Source organism: Pseudophryne corroboree, chromosome 3 (genome assembly GCF_028390025.1).
Source record: "Pseudophryne corroboree isolate aPseCor3 chromosome 3, aPseCor3.hap2, whole genome shotgun sequence".
NCBI lineage: Eukaryota > Metazoa > Chordata > Amphibia > Anura > Myobatrachidae > Pseudophryne > Pseudophryne corroboree.
The window spans coordinates 769,127,057-769,154,309 of record NC_086446.1 but is presented as its reverse complement, the minus strand read 5'-3'; the positions used below and the strand labels follow the sequence as shown (position 1 = coordinate 769,154,309).

General features: G+C 49.8%; 1 protein-coding gene across 1 annotated transcript in view; it reads right to left on the bottom strand.

Annotated features, from left to right (window-relative positions):
* Window positions 1-17,695: 17,695 nt before the first annotated feature.
* LRRC23 (leucine rich repeat containing 23) overlaps window positions 17,696-27,253 on the bottom strand; it is a 44,094-nt gene continuing 34,536 nt past the window's right edge. Inside the window, exons 4-8 of the mRNA XM_063962482.1 lie at window positions 22,395-22,651; window positions 19,760-19,890; window positions 19,283-19,419; window positions 18,931-19,150; window positions 17,696-18,446 (exon numbers count right to left, since the gene is read on the bottom strand). Of these exons, the coding sequence (XP_063818552.1) occupies window positions 18,432-18,446; window positions 18,931-19,150; window positions 19,283-19,419; window positions 19,760-19,890; window positions 22,395-22,651 (760 nt within the window). The 3' untranslated portion in view covers window positions 17,696-18,431. The remainder of the gene's footprint in view (window positions 18,447-18,930; window positions 19,151-19,282; window positions 19,420-19,759; window positions 19,891-22,394; window positions 22,652-27,253) is intronic.

The following is a 27,253-nucleotide window of genomic DNA, read 5'->3' as shown; positions in this document are numbered from 1 at the left end:
GAGTACTGAAAGCCGTCTTCCACTCATCTCCAGATTTAATTCGGATGAGGTTGTAAGCTCCTCGCAGGTCAATTTTAGAAAAAATCACAGCAGAACGTAACTGATCAAAGAGTACAGAAATCAACGGCAAAGGATAGGTGTTTTTGACTGAGATCTTATTCAGGGCTCTAAAATCTATGCATGGTCTAAGCGAGCCATCCTTTTTCTCCACAAAGAAAAAACCAGCACTTTAAGGGGATTTTGATGGTCTAATAAAACCTTTCTGTAAGCTCTCCTGAACATAGTCATTCATAGCCGAAGTTTCTGGCCCGGACAATGCATATAATCTCCCCTTTGGCAATGCGGCACCAGGAACTAGCTCAATAGCACAATCATAAGTCCGATGGGGAGGCAGAATGTCCGCATTGCTTTTGGAGAATACATCGGCAAACTCCTGGTATTCCACAGGAATGAGTTCTGGAATGATAGCTGCTACTCTAACTGGAAACGAAATACATTCCTTAGCACAAAAAGTACCCCATTGTGAAATCTCCCCGGACCGCCAATCAATGGTGGGATTATGAAAGGCCAGCCAAGGATGACCCAGAACAACTGGAACTGCTGGGCAATGTGTTAGATAGAACTCGATATTTTCGGAATGTAAAGCTCCTACTGTAAGTACTACGGGAGGTGTACGGTGAGTAATAACCCCGTTGGAAAGCGGACTACCATCTAAGCCATGCATGGTGACACACCTACCCAATGGTAACTGAGGAATGCCTAAGGCCTTAGCCCAAGTTAAATCCATAAAGTTTCCTGCAGCTCCACTGTCAACAAAAGCCGACACCAAAGAACTGAGGCTGCCGAAGGAAACCTTAACTGGAACTAAAAGAGAGTTATTCGAGGAGATAAGCTGCAGACCTAGGTGAACCCCCTCACAATTCACCTGGTCAAAGCGTTTCCCGACTTGATCGGACAGTTACGAGCAAAATGTCCCTTACCACCACAGTACAAACAAAGACCGGAATTTTGCCTTCTGGACCTTTCCTCAGGAGACAGCCGGGAGAGACCCATCTGCATGGGCTCCTCTACGTCTTCTGGAATGGAATAAACACCAGGACTTGACCTTACAGGTGTTCCTCTTTCAGCCCTCCGCTCTCTGAGACGACGATCAATCTTAATAGAAAGCTCCATGAGTTTATCGAGAGTCTCAGGAGCGGGGTACTGGAGGAGACTGTCTTTAATAGACTCTAATAAGCCGAGGCGAAACTGACTGCGCAGGGCTGGGTCATTCCAGCCACAGTCGTTCGACCAACGGCGAAACTCAGTAAAATAAACCTCTGCAGGATTTCTTCCTTGTTTGAGAGCGCGCAGCTGACTTTCAGCGGACGCCTCTCTATCTGGGTCATCATACAAAAGCCCTAAAGACTTAAAGAAAGCGTCTACTGACAACAACGCAGGATCCTCTGCCCTTAAACCGAATGCCCAGGTCTGAGGATCCCCCTGGAGTAAAGAAATAATAATCCCAACCCGCTGAGATTCAGAACCAGAGGAAGTAGGTCTTAAACAGAAATAAAGTTTACAGGATTCTTTAAAATTAAAAAATTCTTTTCTATCGCCAGAAAAACGGTCAGGCAAATGCATCTTTGGTTCAGGGACTACCTTTGGGGAGGCTCGCAAAAGATCTTCCTGCGACCTCACCCGAAGAGAAAGATCCTGAACCATCTGAGTAAGTTCTTGAATCTGATTGACTAAGAGCTGGCCAGGGTTTGGCCCTAAACCTGTCGGATTCATGAGGCCAAAAATTTTTAACAAAAACTAAATGAGAGGGAAAAATTAAAGCCCTGTTTAATTTTAAGTTTTTGGTATGGCCGGTAATAATGTTATGATTCCAGCACTCTGGTCAGAGGAGATCTTTTTGCGAGGACCGGAGCACTGGAACGAAATGCTGGGGAAGGGAGCGGGAATGGAAAATAGCCCCTGACGCCCTAACTCCGTTGTCTCACCCGTGCTGTCAGAAATCCCCTGCGAGACTATGGTTGCTTGAGCCCATGGCAGCCGCGTTTGAAGGGCGGATTATGTCTGCCCAACTCCGATGCCCCCCCAGGTCTTAATGAGAGACAAAGGGAAATCCGAGACAGGGTGATAACAAGGGGCCCTCTGACTAAACAACCAGGCCAGGGGCTACAACCTAATTTAAAACTAGAATATGTGCGGAAACACCGCCAGGGAAAAGGACAACCAAAATATCCACTTGTCCACTTCTCCTACCCGGCACCGCCGAGTTCCAGAGAGGACTTGTGGAAGCGGAACCCTCCGCAAATGCTCCAAGAACAGAATATTATAAAGATAAAGCGGCTGAGCCGCAACACACGGCAGAGCCGCAACTCACGAAACACCACTCGATATTAAAGGTGATCAGTCAGGACTACTGGGGACCAAACGACTTCCAGGGATGAGATGACAACACCCGAATACAGGACTTCTGAGGACAGGAATGACCGGATACAGCAGGACTGGAACAGACTCTCAGCAAACCAAAGCAGCATGCAGGAAGCTATTACCGGCGTCTGTGAGAAGCACTGGGAAGGTATTAAACAGGGAATCCTCCAATCAGCTGCTTAGAGCCTGATTGGGAATAAATGCCGTGCAGCTGCCTTGCTGCACGGCCAGAGGACAAATGTGTGTGCTTGTTAATTAGGCCCTGCAACGGGGAACGCGGTCCGCCCGTGGCGTCCCCGTTGCTAGGGTCCGTGCGGCTCAGCGCGCCCGGCGTCTAGTGTTGCTAGGGAGCCGGCGGCTGAACGCGCACGGCGTCCCTAGTTGCTAGGCGCCGGGCCGCGCGGACATGCGGACCCCGGCGCCTAACATTAACACGCCTGTCCAAGAAGGTGGCGCTGCCGTCTCCAGACACAGCGGCCCTCAAGGATCCTGCAGACCGCAGGCAGGAGACTACATTAAAGTCTATTTATACACATACTGATACTTTGCTCAGACCGGCAATTGCGTCGGCATGGGTATGTAGCGCAGTTGCAGCTTGGACCTTGATACCCTAGATAAGGATACCATTTTGTTAACTTTAGCCCATATTAAGGATGCAGTCTTATATATGAGAGACGCTCAAAGAGACATTGTATTGCTGGGTTCCAGAGCCAATGCCATGGCTATTTCTGCGAGACGATCCTTATGGACCCGCCAATGGACGGGTGATGCGGACTCAAAAAAGCATATGGAGGTTTTACCCTACAAGGGGGACGTGTTGTTTGGGGAGGGGCTCGCGAACCTGGTTTCCACAACTACCGCGGGTAAATCTACCTTTTTACCTTTTGTTCCCCAACAGCAAAAGAAAACTCCACAATATCAGATTCAGTCCTTTCGGTCGCATAAGTCCAGAAGAGGTCGGGGCTCCTCTTTCCTCGCCAGAGGTAAGGGTAGAGGTAAGAGAACACCTGCTTCGGCTAGTTCCCAGGAGCAGAAGTCCTCCCCGGCTTCTACTAAGTCCACCGCATGACGCTGGGGCTCCCCTACGGGAGTCCGCACCGGTGGGGGCACGCCTTCGACTCTTCAGCCAAGTCTGGGTTCGGTCAGACGTGGATCCTTGGGCGAGGGAAATTGTTTCCTAGGGCTACAAGCTGGAATTCAAGGAGGTGCCCCCGTGCCGGTTTTTCAAGTCGGCCTTTCCAGCTTCTTCCCCAGAGAGGGAAGTAGTGTTATCTGCAATTCAAACGCTGTGGCAACAGCAAGTGATTGTCAGGGTTCCCCTGGTCCAACAGGGAAAAGGATATTATTCAACCCTGTTTGTGGTCCCGAAGCCGGATGGTTCGGTCAGACCCATTTTAAATCTAAAATCCCTAAACCTGTACTTGAAAAGATTCAAATTCAAGATGGAATCGCTCCGAGCTGTAATATCCAGCCTGGAAGGGGGGGAGTTTATGGTATCGCTAGACATAAAGGATGCTTACCTTCATGTCCCCATATATCCCTCTCATCAGGAGTACCTGAGATTCGCTGTACAGATTCAAATTCAAGATGGAATCGCTCCGAGCTGTAATATCCAGCCTGGAAGGGGTGGAGTTTATGGTATCGCTAGACATAAAGGATGCTTACCTTCATGTCCCCATATATCCCTCTCATCAGGAGTACCTGTGATTCGCTGTACAGGATTGTCATTACCAGTTTCAGACGTTGCCGTTTGGGCTTTCCACAGCCCCGCGGATTTTTACCAAGGTAATGGCGGAAATGATGGTGATCCTGCGCAGGCAGGGAATCACAATTATCCCATACTTGGACGATCTCCTGATAAAGTCGAGATCAAGAGATCAATTGCTGAAGAACGTGTCGCTCTCCCTGAGAGTGCTCCAACAGCACGGTTGGATTCTCAATCTGCCAAAGTCGCAATTGGTTCCAACAACTCGACTATCGTTCCTAGGCATGATACTAGACACAGAACGAAAGAAGGTTTTTCTCCCGTTGGAAAAAGCCCAGGACCTACAGAACATGGTCAGAGACCTGCTAAAGCCAAAAAGAGTGTCAGTTCATCAATGCACTCGAGTTATGGAAAAAATGGTGGCAGCCTACGAGGCCATCCCCTTCAGCAGGTTTCATGCGAGGACTTTTCAATGGGACCTTCTGTACAAGTGGTCGGGGTCCCATCTGCAAATACATCAAAAAATAACACTGTCCCCCAGGGCCAGGGTGTCTCTTCTATGGTGGCTGCAAAGTGCTCACTTTCTAGAGGGTCGCAGATTCGGCATTCAGGACTGGGTTCTGGTAACCACGGACGCGAGTCTCCGAGGATGGGGAGCAGTCACCCAAGGAAGAAATTTTCAGGGCCTATGGTCAAGCCAGGAGTCCTGTCTGCAAATCAACATGCTGGAATTAAGGGCCATATACAACGGCCTATGACAAGTGGAGAGTTTTCTTCGCAACCTACCGGTTCTGATTCAATCAGACAATGTCACAGCCGTGGCTCATGTGAACCGCCAAGGCGGGACAAGGAGCAGAGTCGCGATGGCGGAAGCCACCAGGATTCTTCGCTTGGCGGAAAGTCACGTAAGCGCTCTGTCAGCGGTCTTCATTCCGGGAGTGGACAACTGGGAAGCAGACTTCCTGAGCAGGCACGATCTCCATCCAGGAGAGTGGGGACTTCATCAAGAAGTCTTTGCAGAGATAACGGGTCTCTGGGGAGTTCCTCAAATAGACATGATGGCGTCACGCCTCAACAAGAAACTTCGGAGGTATTGTACCAGGTCCCGGAACCATCAGGCAATAGCAGTAGATGCCCCGGTAACACCATGGGTGTTTCAGTCGGTCTATGTGTTTCCTCCACTTCCTCTCATCGCAAAAATTTTGAGGATCATAAGACGAAAAAGAGTACAGACAATTCTCATTGTTCCAGATTGGCCTCGAAGGGCCTGGTACTCAGATCTTCAGAAGATGCTCACAGAAGATCCTTGGCCTCTTCCTCTAAGGGAGGACCTGTTGCAGCAGGGGCCCTTTGTGTTCCAAGACTTACCGCGGTTGCGTTTGACGGCATGGCGGTTGAACGCCGGATCCTAGCTGGGAAAGGTATTCCGGAGGAGGTCATACCTACTCTAATAAAGGCTAGGAAGGAGGTGACGGCGAAACATTATCACCGTATCTGGAGGAAGTATGTGTCTTGGTGTGAAACCAAGAATGCTTCTACGGAAGATTCCATCTGGGACGTTTTCTCCACTTCCTACAGACAGGTGTGGATATGGGCCTGAAGTTAGGCTCCATTAAAGTACAGATCTCGGCCCTATCTATATTCTTTCAGAAGGAATTGGCTTCTCTCCCAGAAGTCCAAACTTTTGTGAAGGGAGTGCTGCACATCCAGCCTCCTTTTGTGCCCCCAGTGGCACCATGGGACCTGAACGTGGTGTTACAGTTCCTTATATCGCACTGGTTTGAACCCCTTCAAACAGTTGAGTTGAAATTTCTCACCTGGAAGGTGGTCATGTTATTGGCCTTGGTATCTGCAAGGCGGGTGTCAGAATTGGCGGCCTTGTCTCACAAGAGCCCCTACTTGATTTTTCATGTGGATAGAGCAGAATTGAGGACTCGTCTTATTATTTATTTTATTTATTAACAGTTTCTTATATAGCGCAGCATATTCCGTTGCGCTTTACAATTACAATCTTCAATTTTTACCTAAGGTGGTATCTTCATTTCATATGAACCAACCTATCGCGGTGCCTGTGGCTACGAGTGACTTGGAGGATTCCAAGTCCCTGGATGTAGTCAGGGCCTTAAAGATTTATGTAGCCAGGACGGCTAGGGTTAGGAAAACAGAGGCTCTGTTTGTCCTGTATGCAGCCAACAAGATTGGCGCGCCCTCTTCGAAGCAGACTATTGCTCGCTGGATCTGTAACACGATTCAGCAGGCTTATGTTACGGCTGGATTGCCGTTACCAAATTTGGTAAAGGCCCATTCCACTAGGAAGGTGGGCTCTTCTTGGGCGGCTGCCCGAGGCGCGCTCGGCATTACAGCTTTGCCGAGCAGCTACTTGGTCGGGTTCAAACACTTTTGCTAAATTCTACAAGTTTGATACCCTGGCTGACGAGGACCTCGCATTTGCTCAGTCGGTGCTGTAGAGTCATCCGCACTCTCCCGCCCGATTGGGAGCTTTGGTATAAACCCCATGGTCCTTACGGAGTCCCCAGCATCCTCTAGGACGTAAGAGAAAATAAGATTTTAAACCTACCGGTAAATCTTTTTCTCCTAGTCCGTAGAGGATGCTGGGCGCCCGTCCCAGTGCGGACTAAATCTGCAAGACTTGTATATAGTTGTTGCTTACATAAGGGTTATGTTACAGTTGGAATCGGTCTTTGACTGATACTGTTCTTTGTTCATACTGTTAACTGGTTACGTGTATTCCAGGTTATATGGTATGATTGGTGTGGGCTGGTATGAATCTTGCCCTTAGATTAACAAAATCCTTTCCTCGTATTGTCCATCTCCTCTGGGCACAGTTCTCTAACTGAGGTCTGGAGGAGGGGCATAGAGGGAGGAGCCAGTGCACACCCATACTAAAAGTTCTTTATAGTGCCCATGTCTCCTGCGGAGCCCGTCTATACCCCATGGTCCTTACGGAGTCCCCAACATCCTCTACGGACTAGGAGAAAAAGATTTACCGGTAGGTTTAAAATCTTATTTTTTCATCCGATTCCATCCAATTCCGATATATCATTAGTGCAGCACAGGGCCGTAACTACGTGTGTGCCAAGGGGGCTTGGCACACAGCGCAGTTGCCCTGGGGGCGCAACGGCCAGCGGCATGTAATGAGTCAAATTGACTCATTACATGCCGCCTCTGTGTGCGCCGTGCGCTGCGCTGGAGGAGAGAGACCAGCGCCGGGTTCAAGGAGGAGGAGGGAGGGGGAGCAGGGAGCCGCAGCAGCGCTATTTGATTGGTAGTAAGCGCCGCTGCAGCATCCCCCTCTCCTTCTGTATTGGCTGCCCGGCGCTGCTATGGATGCTGGGATGCGGTTCCTTCATCCCAGCATCCACAGCAGCGCCAGGCAACCAATACAGAAGGAGAGGGGGATGCTGCAGCGGCGCTTACTACCAATCAAATAGCGCTGCTGCGGCTCCCTGCTCCCCCTCCCTCCTCCTCCTTCTCACCTCACACAGCCTGCACCGAGAGGGAGCTGCACGAGGAGCCTGTCAGCGGGGAGAAGGTAAGTATGTCTCTCTCTCTCTCTCTCTTTCTCTCTCTCTCTCTCTCTCTCAGGGGGACACCGTCTGCCGCAATGTGTAAAAAGGGGTCCTGGCTGCCGCAATGTATAAAAAGGGGGTCTGGCTGCCGCAATGTGTAAAAAGGGGGCCTGGCTGCCGCAATGTGTAAAATGGGGTCCTGGCTGCCGCAATGTGTAAAAAGGGGGACTGGCTGCCGCAATGTGTAAAATGGGGTCCTGGCTGCCGCAATGTGTAAAAAGGGGGACTGGCTGCCACAATGTATAAAAAGGGGGTCTGGCTGCCGCAATGTGTAAAAAGGGTGCCTGGCTGCCGCAATGTGTAAAGAGGGGGACTGGCTGCCGTAATGTGTAAAAAGGGGGACGCTGTCTGCTGTAATGTATAAAAGGGGCTCTACCTGGTGTAGTGGCGCTACTGTGCAGCGTAATTTGAATAATGTAGACTACTGTGCACCGTAGTATGAATTGCTGTTATTTTGTGGCCACGCCCCTTCCCCGTGAAGCCACGCCCCTATAAATTTTTCGCGCGCCTGCGGCGCGCACTGCCCCTGTCTTACATGGGAGGTGCGCGCCATTGTCGTTTATTGCACACAGCGCTAAAAATAAGAATTTACTTACCGATAATTCTATTTCTCGTAGTCCGTAGTGGATGCTGGGAACTCCGTAAGGACCATGGGGGGGTAGCGGCTCCGCAGGAGACTGGGCACAAAAGTAAAGCTTTAGGACTACCTGGTGTGCACTGGCTCCTCCCCCTATGACCCTCCTCCAAGCCTCAGTTAGGATACTGTGCCCGGACGAGCGTACACAATAAGGAAGGATTTTGAATCCCGGGTAAGACTCATACCAGCCACACCAATCACACCGTACAACCTGTGATCTGAACCCAGTTAACAGCATGATAACAGAGGAGCCTCTGAAAAGATGGCTCACAACAATAATAACCCGATTTTTGTAACAATAACTATGTACAAGTATTGCAGACAATCCGCACTTGGGATGGGCGCCCAGCATCCACTACGGACTACGAGAAATAGAATTATCGGTAAGTAAATTCTTATTTTCTCTGACGTCCTAGTGGATGCTGGGAACTCCGTAAGGACCATGGGGATTATACCAAAGCTCCCAAACGGGCGGGAGAGTGCGGATGACTCTGCAGCACCGAATGAGAGAACTCCAGGTCCTCCTCAGCCAGGGTATCAAATTTGTAGAATTTAGCAAACGTGTTTGCCCCTGACCAAGTAGCTGCTCGGCAAAGTTGTAAAGCCGAGACCCCTCGGGCAGCCGCCCAAGATGAGCCCACCTTCCTTGTGGAATGGGCTTTTACAGATTTTGGCTGTGGCAGGCCTGCCACAGAATGTGCAAGCTGAATTGTACTACAAATCCAACGAGCAATAGTCTGCTTAGAAGCAGGAGCACCCAGCTTGTTGGGTGCATACAGGATAAACAGCGAGTCAGATTTTCTGACTCCAGCCGTCCTGGAAACATATATTTTCAGGGCCCTGACTACGTCCAGCAACTTGGAGTCCTCCAAGTCCCTAGTAGCCGCAGGTACCACAATAGGCTGGTTCAAGTGAAACGCTGAAACCACCTTAGGGAGAAATTGAGGACGAGTCCTCAATTCTGCCCTGTCCGTATGAAAAATTAGGTAAGGGCTTTTATAGGATAAAGCCGCCAATACTGAGACACGCCTGGCTGAAGCCAGGGCCAACAGCATTACCACTTTCCATGTGAGATATTTTAAGTCCACAGTGGTGAGTGGTTCAAACCAATGTGATTTTAGGAACCCCAAAACTACATTGAGATCCCAAGGTGCCACTGGAGGCACAAAAGGAGGCTGTATATGCAGTACCCCTTTGACAAACGTCTGAACTTCAGGAACTGAAGCCAGTTCTTTCTGGAAGAAAATCGACAGGGCCGAAATTTGAACCTTAATCGACCCTAATTTTAGGCCCATAGACAGTCCTGTTTGCAGGAAATGCAGGAAACGACCCAGTTGAAATTCCTCTGTAGGGGCCTTCCTGGCCTCGCACCACGCAACATATTTACGCCAAATACGGTGATAATGCTGTACGGTTACATCCTTCCTTGTTTTGATCAGGGTAGGGATGACTTCATCCGGAATGCCTTTTTCCTTCAGGATCCGGCGTTCAACCGCCATGCCGTCAAACGCAGCCGCGGTAAGTCTTGGAACAGACAGGGTCCCTGCTGGAGCAGGTCCTTTCTTAGAGGAAGAGGCCACGGGTCCTCTGTGAGCATCTCTTGAAGTTCCGGGTACCAAGTCCTTCTTGGCCAATCCGGAGCCACGAGTATAGTCCTTACTCCTCTCCTTCTTATGATTCTCAGTACCTTGGGTATGAGAGGCAGAGGAGGGAACACATACACTGACTGGTACACCCACGGTGTTACCAGAGCGTCCACAGCTATTGCCTGAGGGTCCCTTGACCTGGCGCAATACCTGTCTAGTTTTTTGTTGAGGCGGGACGCCATCATGTCCACCTTTTGGTTTTTCCCAACGGTTCACAATCATGTGGAAGACTTCTGGGTGAAGTCCCCACTCTCCCGGGTGGAGGTCGTGTCTGCTGAGGAAGTCTGCTTCCCAGTTGTCCACTCCCGGAATGAACACTGCTGACAGTGCTATCACATGATTTTCCGCCCAGCGAAGAATCCTTGCAACTTCTGTCATTGCCCTCCTGCTTCTTGTGCCGCCCTGTCTGTTTACGTGGGCGACTGCCGTGATGTTGTCTGACTGGATCAGCACCGGCTGACCTTGAAGCAGAGGTCTTGCTAGGCTTAGAGCATTGTAGATGGCCCTTAGCTCCAGGATATTTATGTGAAGTGATGTCTCCAGGCTTGACCACAAGCCCTGGAAATTCCTTCCCTGTGTGACTGCTCCCCAGCCTCTCAGGCTGGCATCCGTGGTCACCAGGACCCAGTCCTGAATGCCGAATCTGCGGCCCTCTAGAAGATGAGCACTCTGCAACCACCACAGGAGAGACACCCTTGTCCTTGGTGACAAGATTATCCGCCGATGCATCTGAAGATGCGACCCGGACCATTTGTCTAGCAGATCCCACTGGAAAGTTCTTGCGTGGAATCTGCCGAATGGGATTGCTTCGTAAGAAGCCACCATCTTTCCCAGGACCCTTGTGCATTGATGCACTGAGACTTGGCCTGGTTTTAGGAGATTTCTGACTAGTTCGGATAACTCCCTGGCTTTCTCCTCCGGGAGAAACACCTTTTTCTGGACTGTGTCCAGGATCATCCCTAGGAATAGAAGTCGTGTCGTCGGGATCAGCTGCGATTTTGGAATATTGAGAATCCAACCGTGCTGGCGCAGCACTATCTGAGATAGTGCTACTCCGACTTCCAACTGTTCCCTGGATCTTGCCCTTATCAGGAGATCGTCCAAGTAAGGGATAACTAAAACTCCCTTCCTTCGAAGGAGTATCATCATTTCGGCCATTACCTTGGTAAAGACCCGGGGTGCCGTGGACAATCCAAACGGCAGCGTCTGAAACTGATAGTGACAGTTCTGTACCACAAACCTGAGGTACCCTTGGTGAGAAGGGTAAATTGGGACATGTAGGTAAGCATCTTTGATGTCCAGAGACACCATATAGTCCCCTTCTTCCAGGTTTGCAATCACTGCTCTGAGTGACTCCATCTTGAATTTGAACCTTTGTATGTAAGTGTTCAAGGATTTCAGATTTAAAATAAGTCTCACCGAGCCGTCCGGCTTCGGTACCACAAACAGCGTGGAATAATACCCCTTTCCCTGTTGTAGGAGGGGTACCTTGATTATCACCTGCTGGGAATACAGCTTGTGAATGGCTTCTGCTGCAGCCTTTTTCCTCTCCCTCTGCCACGGGGCAGAAATGAGGAGTCTTTTGCCCGCTTGCCCTTATGGGGCCTAAAGGACTGCACCTGATAATACGGCGTCTTCTTATGTTGAGAGGCTACCTGGGGTAAAAATGTGGATTTCCCAGCCGTTGCCGTGGCCACCAGGTCTGTTAGACCTACCCCAAATAACTCCTCCCTTTTATAAGGCAATACTTCCATATGCCTTTTGGAATCAGCATCACCTGACCACTGTCTTGTCCATAACCCTCTTCTGGCAGAAATGGACAGCGCACTTACTCTTCATGCCAGTCGGCAAATATCCCTCTGTGCATCACGCATATATAGAAATGCATCTTTTAAATGCTCTATAGTCAGTAATATACTGTCCCTATCTAGGGTATCAATATTGTCAGTCAGGGAATCCGACCAAGCCACCCCAGCACTGCACATCCAGGCTGAGGCGATTGCTGGTCGCAGTATCACACCCGTGTGAGTGTATATACATTTTTAGGATATTTTCCTGCTTTCTGTCAGCAGGTTCCTTAAGAGCGGCCGTATCCAGGGACGGTAGTGCCACCTGTTTAGACAAGCGTGTGAGCGCTTTATCCACCCTAGGGGGTGTTTCCCAACGTGCCCTATCCTCTGGCGGGAAGGGGTATGATGCAAATAACTTTTTAGGAATTAACAGTTTTTATCGGGGGAAACCCACGCATCATCACACACTTTATTTAATTCCTCAGATGCAGGAAAAACTACCGGCAGTTTTTTCTCACCCAACATAATACCCTTTTTAGTGGTACTGGTATTATCAGAAATATGTAAAACATTTTCCATAGCCTCAATCATGTAACGAGTGGCCCTACTGGAAGTCACATTCGTCTCTTAATCGTCGACACTGGAGTCAGTATCCGTGTCGGCGTCTGTATCTGCCATCTGAGGTAACGGGCGTTTTAGAGCCCTTGATGGCTTTTGAGACACCTGGACAGGCACAGGCTGAGTAGCCGGCTGTCTCATGTCATCAATCTTTTGTAAAGAGCTGACACTGTCACGTAATTCCTTCCATAAGCTCAGCCACTCAGGTGTCGAATCCCTAGGGGGTGACATCTCCATTAAAGGCAATTGCTCCGCCTCCACACCATTTTCCTCCTCATACATGTCGACACAATCGTACCGACACACAGCACACACACAGGGAATGCTCTGATAGAGGACAGGACCCCACTAGCCCTTTGGGGAGACAGAGGGAGAGTATGCCAGCACACACCAGAGCGCTATATATATACAGGGATAACCTTATAGAAGTGTTTTTCCCCTTATAGCTGCTGTTTTATTAATACTGCGCCTAATTAGTGCCCCCCTCTCTTTTTTAACCCCTTTCTGTAGTGTAGTAACTGCAGGGGAGAGCCAGGGAGCTTCCCTCCAACGGAGCTGTGAGAGAAAATGGCGCCAGTGTGCTGAGGAGATAGGCTCCGCCCCTTTTTCGCGGACTTTTCTCCCGCATTTTTATGGATTCTGGCAGGGGTTAAAATACATCCATATAGCCCTGGGGGTTATATGTGATGTATGTTTGCCAGCCAAGGTGTTTTTATTGCTGCTCAGCCCCCCCCCCCCCCCCCAGCGCCCTGCACCCTCAGTGACTGCAGTGTGAGGTGTGTATGAGGAGCAATGGCGCACAGCTGCAGTGCTGTGCGCTACCTTGGTGAAGACTGATGTCTTCTGCCGCCGATTTTTCCGGACCTCTTCTTGCTTCTGGCTCTGTAAGGGGGCCGGCGGCGCGGCTCTGGGACCGAGCTCCGAGGCTGGGCCTGTGTTCGGTCCCTCTGGAGCTAATGGTGTCCAGTAGCCTAAGAAGCCCAATCCACTCTGCACGCAGGTGAGTTCGCTTCTTCTCCCCTTAGTCCCTCGATGCAGTGAGCCTGTTGCCAGCAGGTCTCACTGAAAATAAAAAACCTAAAACTAAACTTTTACTAAGAAGCTCAGGAGAGCCCCTAGTGTGCACCCTTCTCGGCCGGGCACAAAAATCTAACTGAGGCTTGGAGGAGGGTCATAGGGGGAGGAGCCAGTGCACACCAGGTAGTCCTAAAGCTTTACTTTTGTGCCCAGTCTCCTGCGGAGCCGCTACCCCCCCATGGTCCTTACGGAGTTCCCAGCATCCACTAGGATGTCAGAGAAATGGCTAGTTACGGCACTGGTGCAGCACCAACGACCTAGGGGATACTATCTGACAGTCACGGGGACGCGCATCAGATTGGATACGATCTAAAACACATACGATTGTACACAATTTCATACAATATATCAGACGGATATATCGGAATTGTATGAAATCGTGTAAAATCGCACTAGTGTATGGGGGCCTTAAGGGTGGAATTCAAATGATATATCACACCCAATCTCCTGTCTAAAATGATCCCCGTTATCGTGCATATTGTGCCCATAGTAATCAGGTTTAGCTGTGTAAAGGGTTGGGTGCCTCGCTACTCCAAGGGAAGGGAGCTGAAATAATGATACAATACACCAGAGGGCAGAAACAGAACGGGTGTGGAAAGGGGTGAAAATAATTGAATCCCACCCTTAGGAGTTTATTTACCAAAGGCCGATTACCATCGATTTTTATCAAATTCAAATCTATGGAAATCAATCTCGATCGATGTTGGATTTCAGGAGTTGAAACATTTACTAAAGGATGATTTTCGATATTCATTTTTAAATGTTAGTAAATGTGTGTTTTAATATACAATAACACAGTACATCAGACATAGGGGGTAATTCAGACCTGATCGCTAGGGTGCGTTTTTTGCAGCCCTGCGATTAGATAGTCGCCGCCTCCAGGGGGAGGGGTAAAGTGCTGTGCAGGTATGCAATCGCTTTTGTAGCAGAGCTGCGCAGCCCAGGACTTACCCGCTGCGATTGTTTGCTGCTGATCGGGGCTGGAGCTGACGTCAGACACCCTCCCTGAAAACGCCTGGTCTCTCCTGCGTTTTTCCGGACACTCCTCTAAATTGGTCAGTTGCCACCCACAAACGGCCACTTCCTGTCAATCGCCCATGCGATTGTTTTTTTCGCACCATCCTGACGCTAGGCACTGACGCCCGGGGCTGTTGTGCGACACGCCGGCGCATTGCGGTGCATACGCATGCGCAGTTCAGATCTGATCGCCCCCTGTGCGAAAACGCACAGCAGCGAGCAGGTCTGAATTACCCCCATAGGCAGCCCCGATGACCACAGTAAGCGACTTACCAGATCCACAGACACATAGCAAACATGGTAGGAAAATCTGCTACCTCTGGGCATGTGCCGCAGCTCCATTCCATCCTTTACACTGTATGCTGGCAGGCTGTGGGGAAGGGGGGATTCTGGGCAACTGGAAACCCCCCTCTCCTCCCTGCATTTGTAGCTTCTGGATCACAATAACATGGCTGGCAACAGGGCCACATCTAGGCATGCTTAGGTGGAAGGTAGGTAGCACCGCCTGAAATGTGAGTGGGGAGTGATTCAACCTACCTCAGCCTTCTCTCTCCTCCCTCCCCACTTCTCGCATCTCTGTCTCCTTAATCCCAATTATATGACAGAAGTGAGCTGACGGGGGGGGGGGGGAGCTTTTCTCTATAGAGAGCCACCATTCAACTGTAGAGCAGATATGGGTCTAGTTGCAGAGCTGGTCAGGATATTAATGGTAAGTGGGTGCTGGTGGAGATAAGAAAATGAGGTCTTATATGGGGAGTAATGATGTGTGTGTGTGTGTGTGGGGGGGGGTATTAACGCAATGCGTGATCTGTTCAATGCGGGAGCGAATATACTGGAACCGATTGGTTTGGGTGACACTTATAACCAGGGATCTGCTAAAAAATTATATTTCCATTTCTCAACAGGTCTCCATATTAAACCCTCCATGGCGGTTAGCTCAGTATGTTAATATTGATGCTGAGCTATACACTATATAGGCTCCTGGAAGAACCCCCAGCAAACGTGTCCCTCCAGCATCTTGACGTAATGATGCTGGGGGTCATTCCGACCGGATCGCTCGCTGCAGTTTCTCGCAGCGATCGGGTCGGTACTGCGCATGCACCGGCGCCTCAGTGCGCCAGCGCATGCCAGCCGTCGTTGCCTAGCGATCGCCTCTGAGGCAGAGGCGGGAGGGGGCTGAACGGCGGGCGTTTAGGGACGCCGTTTAGGGGACGCGGTCCGGCCAACGCAGGCGTGGCCGGACCGTTGGGGGGGGGCGCGGCGGCTGCGTGACGTCACACGTAGCGGCTGCGGACCGGGGAGCGACGAGTAGCTCCCGGCCAGCACTCTAAAGCTGCGCTGGTCGGGAGCTACTCTTGAAGTGCAAAGGCATCGCCGCTGTGCGATGCTTTTGCACTTCTGCGGGAGGGGCCGGCACTGACATGCGGGGTGGACTAGTCCTGTGCTGGGCGTCCCCCCGCATGTCAGTGTGAATGATCCTAGCTGTGCTAAATTTAGCACAGCTACGATCAACTCGGAATGACCCCGCTATACAAAGAATAAAGGGGAAAATGTACGTAAGAACGCGTAATATAATTACCATATGTGGCTGCGGGCTAGCGGTAGCTAGGCAGGGCTGAAACTAGAATTTTCATCACCCAGGGCAAGGCAGTAATTTGGCGCGCCCCCCCTCTCAAAAAAATATATAAAATAAAAATAAATACAAACAAACCCTGTCAGACTAAAATAATCAGATTATCAAAAATTTAGAAAAAAAGGGGATACTATTGGACAATATTTCCCTATGTGCCCCAAATGCCCTAAGCGTCACATACATCCCCCCCCCCCCCAGCGGAGTGTTCCTCTACATATCCCCCTGTGTGTCCACATACATTGCACTTTGGGCCTAATTCAGACCTGATCGGTGCTGTGCGTTTTCGCACAGCAGTGATCAGGTCTGAACTGCGCATACGCTGGCGCCGCAGCGCGCCGGCGCATGCCAGACAGCCGACGGCTGTCTTAGCCCTGCGATCGCCTCTGCCTGATTGACTGGCAGAGGTGGTCGCTGGGTGGGAGGTGAAGGGCTGGCGGCGTTTGACCGCAGTTTAGGGGGCACGGTTCGGGCAACACAGGCATGCCCGGACCGTTGGGAGGGCGGGCCGCGGCGGCTGCGTGACATCACACGTAGCCGCTGCGCCCCTCACAGCGACGACTAGCTCCTTGCCAGCGCGCAGGAGCTGCGCTGGTGGGGAGGTACGCTTCAAGTACAAAAGCATCGCCGCTGTGCGATGCTTTTGTACTTGTGCGACGGGGCAGGGACTGACATGCAGGGCGGACTAGACCTGTGCTGGGCATCCCCCCCACATGTCTGTGTGACTGATCGTAGATGTGCTAAATTTAGCACATCTACGATCAGGTCTGAATTAGCCCCTATATCATAACACTTCATCACTGCACTACATCACTACACTACATGCCCCTATACAATGCACTACATACCCTATATGCTACACTACATCACTACACCACATCAGTGCACTACATGCTGGGATCATAGCTTGCTGAAAAACACAGATCCAACATCTCGCTTTTATAGCTTGCACGGTGCACTGCAGGCTAGTCGCAGCACTACATGGCAAAGAAGAGAGTTTAAGACAGTAGCCAGCATAGGAGAGATCCCAGGTACTGGAGCTCACCCGCACAGCATCGGAACCAGCTGCGGGCAGACAGGTGGGTCAGGAGGGAAAAAAAAAACAAACCCTGCTCCTCTGTAACTCCTCAGCACCCCCTCAAATCCTGCACCCGGGGCGCATGCCCCCTTAGCCTCCCCCCTAGTTGCGGCCCTGAACTAGGTTTATGTATTGCCGCACATTGCAGCGATACATTATGATTGAGTGCTGCTATTTACCACGCCGCAGCTGATCTGCGAGCCCAGATGAAAACACCTTCCTCTGCCATTACTTTATCCTTTTCAGGAAAGGAAGTAATAAGTGTATGCATGTCTAATGTCCGCACAGGCACAGTGATTTCACTTGGCAGGGGGATTCAACCAAAACTCTCCGGCTTCGCTGGACCCCATTTAATGCTGACACCATTTAGTTGGCTTTAGTTTGCCGCTTGATAAACTACACAATTCCACCCTCCTCTTAGAGGATTTGTGGAAAGAACAGACTTGAGCAGATTCATAAACAGGAAAAAAAGACACCCGACAGGTCTGATGAACACAAATCCCTGTTTACTGAGACTATTTGCACTATATAAAAGAAAACCCAACAAAGACCACTGTAACCATTAAACACAGAGTCTGGTTTAGTCCACAGTTAGCTCCTCCCCATTAATTACTTTTAGAGTGTCACGGTATAAGTTCCTTCCCCCAGTCCATTGCCTGAAAAGTACTGCGGCATAAGTTCCTCCCCTATCCGGACTTAAAGAGTATTGCAGTATAAACCCCTCCCTTGTTCGGAGATGGAGAGTACTGCAGAATAATCTCTTCCCTTCGCATGGAGATGAAGAGTATTGCAGCATAAGCTCCTCCCTTTGTGTAGAGATGAAGAGTATTGCAGCATAAGCTCCTCCCTTTGTGTGGAGATGAGTATTGCAGCATAAGATACTCCCTTTGTATGAAGATGAAGAGTATTGCAGCATAAAATACTCCCTTTATATGAAGATGAAGAGTATTGCAACATAAGCTCCTCCCATTGTATGTATGGAGATGAGTATTGCAGCATAAGCTCCTCCCATTGTACGGAGATGAAGAGTATTGCAGCATAAGCTCCTCCCCTTGCATGGGGGATTGCAGGATAGCCTCCTGTACACTGTACAGTAGCTGATGGGGTGTTGGATTTTCACTTCAGTGACGCTCATCGCATTCCATCACATTTCATCTCAGTGTCATCCTTTAGGCGTTAATTCTTTTTCCCTTTGGTGTGTACATCAAAATGTAGAACTCGTTTACGACTCAACGATCTGCAATAGAATAAGAGATTGTAATATGTGAATAGTCCCACCTATAACATACAAATCTACCCCTTCAATCTGCTAGAGGTGCATCCTTTGCAGCCCATCCTTTGTCCGCTCTCATTACTCTTTATAAATATAGTTTGTTATCCATTCACCCAGAACAGGTTCTCAAACCTCATGGCATCCCAACCATCCAGGTTTTAAGTTTATCCATGCTTGGCCACAGGTGACTTAATTAGCACCTCAGTCAATGTGATTTAACCATCTGTGCTGAGCCATGGATATACCTAAAACCTTGACCGTTGGGGTGCCTTGAGGGCCGCATTTGAGAACCTCTGCTTTATACAGTATACAGAACATCCATTACTTGTGAATAAACACAACTCATCTTCTGCTGACAATGTATGCTGCTATCTACCACCCCTTTCTCAGATCCCGCTTTTTATAGTTCTCTTCCTCTGCCATCTCATTCTGTTCTATCCGTAGTTACCCCATCCTCCAGCCTCGCCCTCTGCGTCTCTGCAGCCTCCGTTCTTTCATCTTCCTCAAAGAAATCTTTATCCAGCCTCTCCAGGTTGGGCAGAGCGATGAGTGTCTCCAAGCGATAGCCATCTTCATCCGCACATGGGTTCTCCCGCAAAACCAGGGCCCGCAACATGGGCAAAACTTTCAGCTTCTCCGCCTCCTGCATCCTGGACACCAGGTTGCCCCTACAATGCAACAAAATGGGGTGAGTGGGATGTGGCTGGGACCGGAATTTTAACAACAGGCACAATGACATCTTACAGATGGGTATGGAACTGTCCATAGGAAGGTCTTTCGACCAAGGTCTCCATACTGACCTGAGGTTAAGGTACTGAAGGTTCTGCATGTTCTCAGAGAAGCCGTCCAGAGTCTCCAGCTGGTTGTCTCTCAGGTGAAGGCGGGTGAGGTGTACGAGACTCTCCAGCCCTTCCAGTGTCTTCATGTTGTTCTGGGCCTGGAGGTTGTCAGAGATAGAAGGGTTGTCAGAGAGTTCATTGGGAACATGGAGATAAAAGGACATTTGGTCATGGCGCAAACTACCTCCTACACTGCTGATGAAATCTTCCAGTGTTATTTACTATTGGGTCTAGTTTCTTATCTCTATGCTCGGTGCTGGCTAGAGCTTAATAGATGAATGGTACAGGGCAATAATATTTATATAGCGATGGGCTTACATAACTTATCTGGAATCACGTAATGTATCATTACCGAGATTACATGAGCCAACACCGCACCCAGAAAGTATATACATACAGTATCAGTATATATACTGAGACATGGTGCCCTGGACTTACCAGAAAGAGTTCCCGCAGGCTGGGCAGGTAGAGTCCGGCCGTACTCTGCAGCTGGTTTCCTCGTAGCTCCAGGGTGCGCAGACTGTACAGGTTACTGCAGTCCAGCCCTTCCAGCGTGCGCAGCTCATTTCCTGCACTCACACATTGCCGAGAAGTAAGGACACGTAAGCACAGCACAGGGTACAGTATATATGCTAGACGTCACAATGTCAACATTCTCCATGTCAACATTGTAGCATGTCAACAGCACTGTTTTGTTCTGATTCTGTTCTTAACCCTAAACCCCAACACCTAACCCTACACCATGGGCCTGATTCTGAGTCTTCGCAGCCACATCTATGTTTGCGCCTTTTGCTGATCGCACATCTGAGATTGTAAGCAAATGCCGCTACCGTGCCCTTCCCTAGTGTACAGTCAGACTGGGTGATGTGTCTTTCACACCGCTACCGTGCCCTTCCCTAGTGTACAGTCAGACTGGGTGATGTGTCTTTCACACCGCTACCGTGCCCTTCCCTAGTGTACAGCCAGACTGAGTGATGTGTCTTTCACACCGCTACCGCGCCCTTCCCTAGAGTACAGTCAGACTGGGTGATGTGTCTTTCACACCGCTACCGCGCCCTTCCCTAGTGTACAGTCAGACTGGGTGATGTGTCTTTCACACCGCTACCGTGCCCTTCCCTAGTGTACAGTCAGACTGGGTGATGTGTCTTTCACACCGCTACCGCGCCCTTCCCTAGTGTACAGTCAGACTGGGTGATGTGTCTTTCACACCGCTACCGCACCTTTCCCTAGTGTACAGTCAGACTGGGTGATGTGTCTTTCACACCAGAGAAACGTGCACCAGCTATACGGCAGGCACAGTTCCTCCACCTGAATGCGGCCTCCTGTGTCTCTGTACGCAACCACTATCTGCAATACTCCCGTACGGCATGCGCGGTTCCTCCACCTGAATGTGGCCTCCTGTGTCTCTGTACGCAACCACTATCTGCGATACTCCCGTACGGCAGGTGCGGTTCCTCCACCTGAATGCGGCCTCCTGTGTCTCTGTACGCAACCACTATCTGCGATACTCCCATATTCCCGTACGGCAGGCACGGTTCCTCCACCTGAATGCGGCCTCCTGTGTTTCTGTACGCAACCACTATCTGCGATACTCCCGTACGGCAGGCGCAGTTCCTCCACCTGAATGCGGCCTCCTGTGTTTCCGTACACAAGCACTATCTGCGATACTCCCATACTCCCGTACGGCAGGCGCGGTTCCTCCACCTGAATGCGGCCTCCTGTGTCTCTGTACGCAACCACTATCTGCGATACTCCCGTACGGCATGCGCGGTTCCTCCACCTGAATGCGGCCTCCTGAGTCTCTGCAATACTCCCATAAGACGGACCATCTCCATGCATCCGTTAAGCCACCTCCCTGTCACAGCCCAGGTACGTCCAGAACATTCCTGAGACCATGTGTCTCCCATATTCCTCAATCGAAATATGACTCAGTGCGCCCGCTATCTGGACGCATACGCAGCCCACTGCGTCCGACATCGCGGATGCAGTCTCCTGGAAATGTCGATACTACCACAATGTTGACATTTAAGGTATAACGTTTTGCAAGTGTCAACATAAATAATTGCAACATTTTAACTACGTCGACATCATGACTGCACAAGCCCCTGCACCCGAATATGTCTGCGGACGCTCACCAGCTTGTGACAACAGATATAACGCAGGGAATGTGCCGGTGACTCTTCATACAAGACTTCAGGGAGGATACTGATAAAGTCATATTTTGCGTGACATAAAACACATAGGCCCAAATGTATTAAGCCTTAAAAAGTGGAGAGAGATAAAGTACCAGCAAATCAGCTCCTAACTGCCATTTTTTAAGCACAGCCTGTGATATGGCAGTTAGGAAGCTGATTGGCTGGTATTTTATCGATTAATACATTTGGGCCATAGAAACCATGTGACGGCAGATAAGAACCACTTGGCCCATCTAACCTGCCCACGTACACACACACTAGGGTTCATTTTTTGTGGGAGCCAATTAACGTACCAGTATATTTTTAGAGTGTGAGAGGAAACCGGAGGACCCAGAGGAAACCCACACAAGCACAGGGAAAATATACAAACTCCACACAGTGGTGGGGCCCGAACCCAGGATCTCCGTTCTGCGAAGCGGTAATGCTAACCATAACACCATACGTGATGTTATAACACCGTTATCATGACACCTGAGCGTGAAGAATAATTTCTTAGGACCATGAGGAGATTCCCCAGCAAAAACTTAAATTTACAATGCAGTGGGACTGACTTAGGGGGGTAGTTCAGACTGCATCGCTGCAGCAGGGCCAGATCAGATCTGAATTAGGCCCCAGGTTTGGTAGCAGTTGTTGATTCATTTGCAGTAACTATGCTTGGGTCAGGTGGTTATAAATAGCTAATGTACGCGTGCCTGAGGTTATTCTTGCAGTAGCTGGTGAGATTAATAGTCCGGTTACAATAGTAAATGAACACATACAGTAGCTTTGGTTTAGGTTGCAGTAGTCAAGGTGGGAATGACAATCAAAAGAGGACAAACTACACAAGATACAGACAGTATGGTCCAATATGGTGCAGTCCAGATGTGTTTAGCACCAACCTAAGAGGTTGAGAGACTCCAGTCTGGGATGGGCAATTCCCTGGAGGTTCTGGATGCGGTTCTGTGACAGACTAGCCAGTTGCAGATAAGGCAGCTCTCCCAATCCACCGACACTGACCAGATGATTCTGATCCACACGCAGACACAACAGATGGGTGAGAGACCCCAATGGAGACAGATCTCGCAGGGAATTGCGGGATAGATCCACATAGCGCAGGTGTATGAATGACTGCAGTATGGAGATGTCTGTGATCTCCCTGCAAAGGAAAACAAAATACTGGTAGGAGCCTTGTATTTATCACATTACACATGTATTACATGTAGGAGACACGCTTCTCTATGACATACTGTGCTTCTAGCATAAGGTCGGTCAGAAATGAGAATGTCTATACTGCAAAAAGGTTCAACTCAGATGTGTGTAAAGTAGGAGTCAGGACAGGCTGCAGTAGTGTAAGTGAGTAAGGTAGGAGTGGGGACTGTAGTAGTAGTAGTAGTAGTAGTAGTGTGAGTAAGGCAGGAGTGGGGACTGTAGTAGTAGTGTGAGCAAGGCAGGAGTGGGGACTGTCTGAAGTAGTGTGAGTAAGGCAGGAGTGGGGACTGTGGTAGTGTGAGTAAGGCAGGAGTAGGGACTGTAGTAGTAGTATAAGGCAGGAATGGGGACTGTCTGTAGTAGTAGTGTGAATAAGGCAGGAGTGGGGACTGTCTAGTAGTAGTGTGAGTAAGGCAGGAGTGGGGACTGTCTGTAGTAGTAATAGTAGTAGTGTGAGTAAGGCAGGAGTGGGGACTGTTTGTAGTAGTAGTGTGAATAAGGCAGGAGTGGGGACGGTCTGTAGTAGTAGTGTGAGTAAGGCAGGAGTGGGGACTGTCTATAGCAGTAGTAGTGTGAGTAAGGCAGGAGTGGGGACGGTCTGTAGTAGTAGTGTGAATAAGGCAGGAGTGGGGACTGTCTAGTAGTAGGGTGAGTAAGGCAGGAGTGGGGACTGTCTGTAGTAGTAATAGTAGTAGTGTGAGTAAGGCAGGAGTGGGGACTGTTTGTAGTAGTAGTGTGAATAAGGCAGGAGTGGGGACGGTCTGTAGTAGTAGTGTGAGTAAGGCAGGAGTGGGGACTGTCTATAGCAGTAGTAGTGTGAGTAAGGCAGGAGTGGGGACGGTCTGTAGCAGTAGTAGTGTGAGTAAGGCAGGAGTGGGGACTGTCTGTAGCAGTAGTAGTAGTAGTAGTAGTGTAAGTAAGGCAGCAGTAGGGACTGTAGAAGTAGTGTGAGTAAGGCAGGAGTGTTACGTTCTCTGTGCTTAGAACGTAAGCTAGTGAGTGGGTAAGTCCCGAGCACAGGAACGTGACACTGCAATAAGGACAAAGAATAGCAGTAACCCCTAGGACCCTATCTTCGTTGTTTCACCCGCGTGGTAAGCCTACGCCTGCGAGATGTGTTCTTGGGCCCACGGCAGCCGCGTTTGAAGGGCGGATTAAGTCTGCCCAACTCCGATGCCCCCCCGGTCTTAATATGATACAAGGCGTAAACGGAGACGGGATGATAACAAGGGGACCTTTAACTAAACAAAACTCAGAGCTAGGGGCTACTACAAAAGTAAACGTATGTGCGGCACGCCGCCAAAGGAAAAGGACAACAAAGGTAATACTGTCCACACCCTACACGGTACCATCGTGTAGCGGGGAGGACAGCTTGGGCGGAAACCTCCGCAAAAACACCAGCAACAAGTTTAACCAAAGAATACTGTGGCCTAGGCTACTCACAACACCGGGAGAGTAACCACAAGTGAACGAGAACCCCGAGATGACAGGCACAGGTTTCAATCGACTGGAGGGCTGGAAAGACTCCCACGACCGGCTTCCGACACCAGGACTCAGGACCACTTGGAACAGGGTAGACCAGATAACAGCACACTGAACAAGGAATTCTTCAGAGCAGGAACAGCTCACAGGAAGCTATCACGGGCGTCTGTGTAAGGCACTAAGGGAGAATATAAGAGGTGTCTGCACCAATAGCTAAAGAGCACCTAATTTGATGATGTCGTGCAGCTGCCCTGCTGCACGACCACATGCTGACAGGTGATAATTACATGGCAACGGGAAATGCGGTCCGCCTGTGGCGTCCCCGTTGCCATGGACCCGGCGGCTCAGGGCGCTCAGCGTCCTGGCGTTGCCAGGCGCCGAGCGGGGAGCAGGAGGAGGCACGGCGGACGTGACGCGCTGGGACCGTTGCGCCTAACAGTACCCCCCCCCCCCTTGAGGAGGGGTTAAAGAACCCCTATATCCGGGTTTATGAGGAAATTCCTGAAAGAACATCCTCCTAAGCCTAGGGGCATGCAAATCTTTGTCCAGGACCCAAGACCTTTCCTCCGGGCCGTACCCTTCCCAATGAACCAAAAAATAGAGCCGACCACGAGAAAATTTAGAATCTAAGACCTTCTCCACTAAGAATTCCTGTTGACCTTGAACATCCACCGGAGGTCTACCCTGGAAAATTTTCCGAGGAAATCTTCTGGAAAAAAACATATGGCTTCAAAAGAGAACAATGGAAAGTGTTGCCGATTTTAAGCGACTTTGGCAACTGCAGCCGAAAATCTACAGGATTGACTTTTTTGACAATAAGGAATGGTCCAATAAATCTGGGTCCCAATCTAGCCGAGGGTTGTCGAAGCTTGATGTTGCGGGTTGACAACCACACCTTATCCCCTACCTTAAAGGGGGGTACTCACGGAGCGATATTCTAAGCAATCTGACTAAATTGCTTAGAATTTCAGCATTATTGCTCCGTGTGTTCCCCCTACAGCGATAGCGATGCGCAGCCCCGCGCATCGCTATCGCTGCTGCTAGATTGGCCTGCATGCAGGCCAATCTAGCGGGTCGCTCACTTCACCCGCTGGGTGAAGTGAGCGGCCCCCCCCGTACGCTCAGCACAGATCGCGCTGTGCTGAGCGGTGGGAGAGATGTGTGCTGAGCGGTTCGCTCAGCACACATCTCTCCTGCATCGGCCCGTCTATATGGGCCTTAAATGTGCACGGGCGTTGGAACCTATCAGAAAAAAAATTATCTCGGAAAGCAGCCTTCTTAAGAGCAAGGTGTACCTTTCTCCAAATGACCCTGAGACGGGAGGTTAAGGTCAACGCAGAAGCTGGATAATGGGGAGTAAAGGAATTGGCTCTAGGGTGAAAGCCCAGGACCGAAAAGAATGGAGACTGCTTGGTGGAAGAATGGCAAGAGTTATTGTAGGCAGATTCGGCCAGAGGAAGAAAATCTGACCAATCGTTTTGAAGTTTGGCAGTATAAAGACGTAAATATTGTTTTAGTGACTGATTCACATGTTCCGTCTGCCCATTAAACTGTGGATGGTATCCAGATGTTAAACAGAGTTTTATGTTTAACGAGGCACAAAAACGTTTCCAAAAACGGGCAATAAACTGTGGTCCCCGGTCTGAGACTATATCCACGGGTAAACCATGAAGCCTGAAGACATGGCGGAGAAACAGAACTGCCAGAACTTGAGCGGAGGGTAAACGGGGTAAAGCAATGAAGTGGGCCATTTTGCTAAAACGGTCCACAACTACTAAAATTACCCGGATGAAAGAGGAAGATCCACCACGAAATCCATAGAAATGTGTGACCATGGCCTGAGTGGAATTGCAAGAGGCATGAGTTGCCCGACCGGCAAGGATCGGGACACTGTGCTGAGCATAATCCTGACAGGAAAGGACAAACTCCCTAACATCCTTGGAAAGATTAGGCCACCACACCGAGCGAGAGATTAACTCCAAGGTTTTAGCAATACCAGGATGACCAGCAACCTTACTATCATGAAACTCAGCGAGGAAACTGCCTCTCAAGAACTCTGGAACGAAGAGACGACCAACAGGAGTATCACTGGGAGCCTGCTGCTGAACCTGGACAAGCTGTGTGAACAAATCCTGTGTGAGGCCGGCTCGGATGACGGACGTTGAGACAATGGGAGTTGTGGAAGAGTGGTTATTGTGAGCAGGAAGAAAACAACGTAAAAGGGCATCGGCCTTCGTATTCTTAGAACCGGGCCTGTAGGTGATGATAAAATTGAATTGTGTAAAAAACAGCGCCCAACGTGCCTGCCGAGCATTTAGCCGTTTTGCTGATTCAATATACTGTAGATTCTTGTGGTCAGTGAACACCGTAATGGTATGCTTTGCTCCTTCAAGCCAGTGCCTCCATTCCTCAAACGCCCATTTGACTGCCAGCAACTCTCGATTACCAACATCATAGTTGGATTCAGCAGAGGAGAATTTCCTGGACATGAAGGCACAAGGGTGTAACACCAGAGACTTGGGGTCTTCCTGAGAAAGAATGGCTCCCACTCCAACCTCTGAGGCGTCCACCTCGACAATAAAGGGAAGATCAGGGTTGGGGTGTCTGAGAACTGGAGCTGAGACAAAGGCCTGTTTTAGGGCCTGGAAGGCAGACTTGGCTTGAGGCGACCAGTTGGAATGATCAGCTCCTTTTCTTGTTAACGCCACAATAGGAGCAACTAAATCTGAAAAGGCATGAACAAAACGTCTATAATAATTCGCAAAACCCAAAAATCGCTGGATAGCCTTCAAGTTAGTGGGTTGCGTCCAGTTTAGGATTGCCTGGAGTTTCTTAGGCTCCATAAAAAACCCCTTAGGAGAAATAATATACCCTAAAAAGGACACCTCAGTGATATGGAAATCACATTTCTCCAATTTGGCATACAAATGATTCTCCTGTAACCTTTGAAGCACTTGTCGCACATGGACAACATGCTGTTCTGGAGACTCGGAGTAAATTAAAATGTCGTCCAAATAAACAACCATGAAGTTCCCCAGAAAATCGCGGAGGACATCGTTAATTAGAT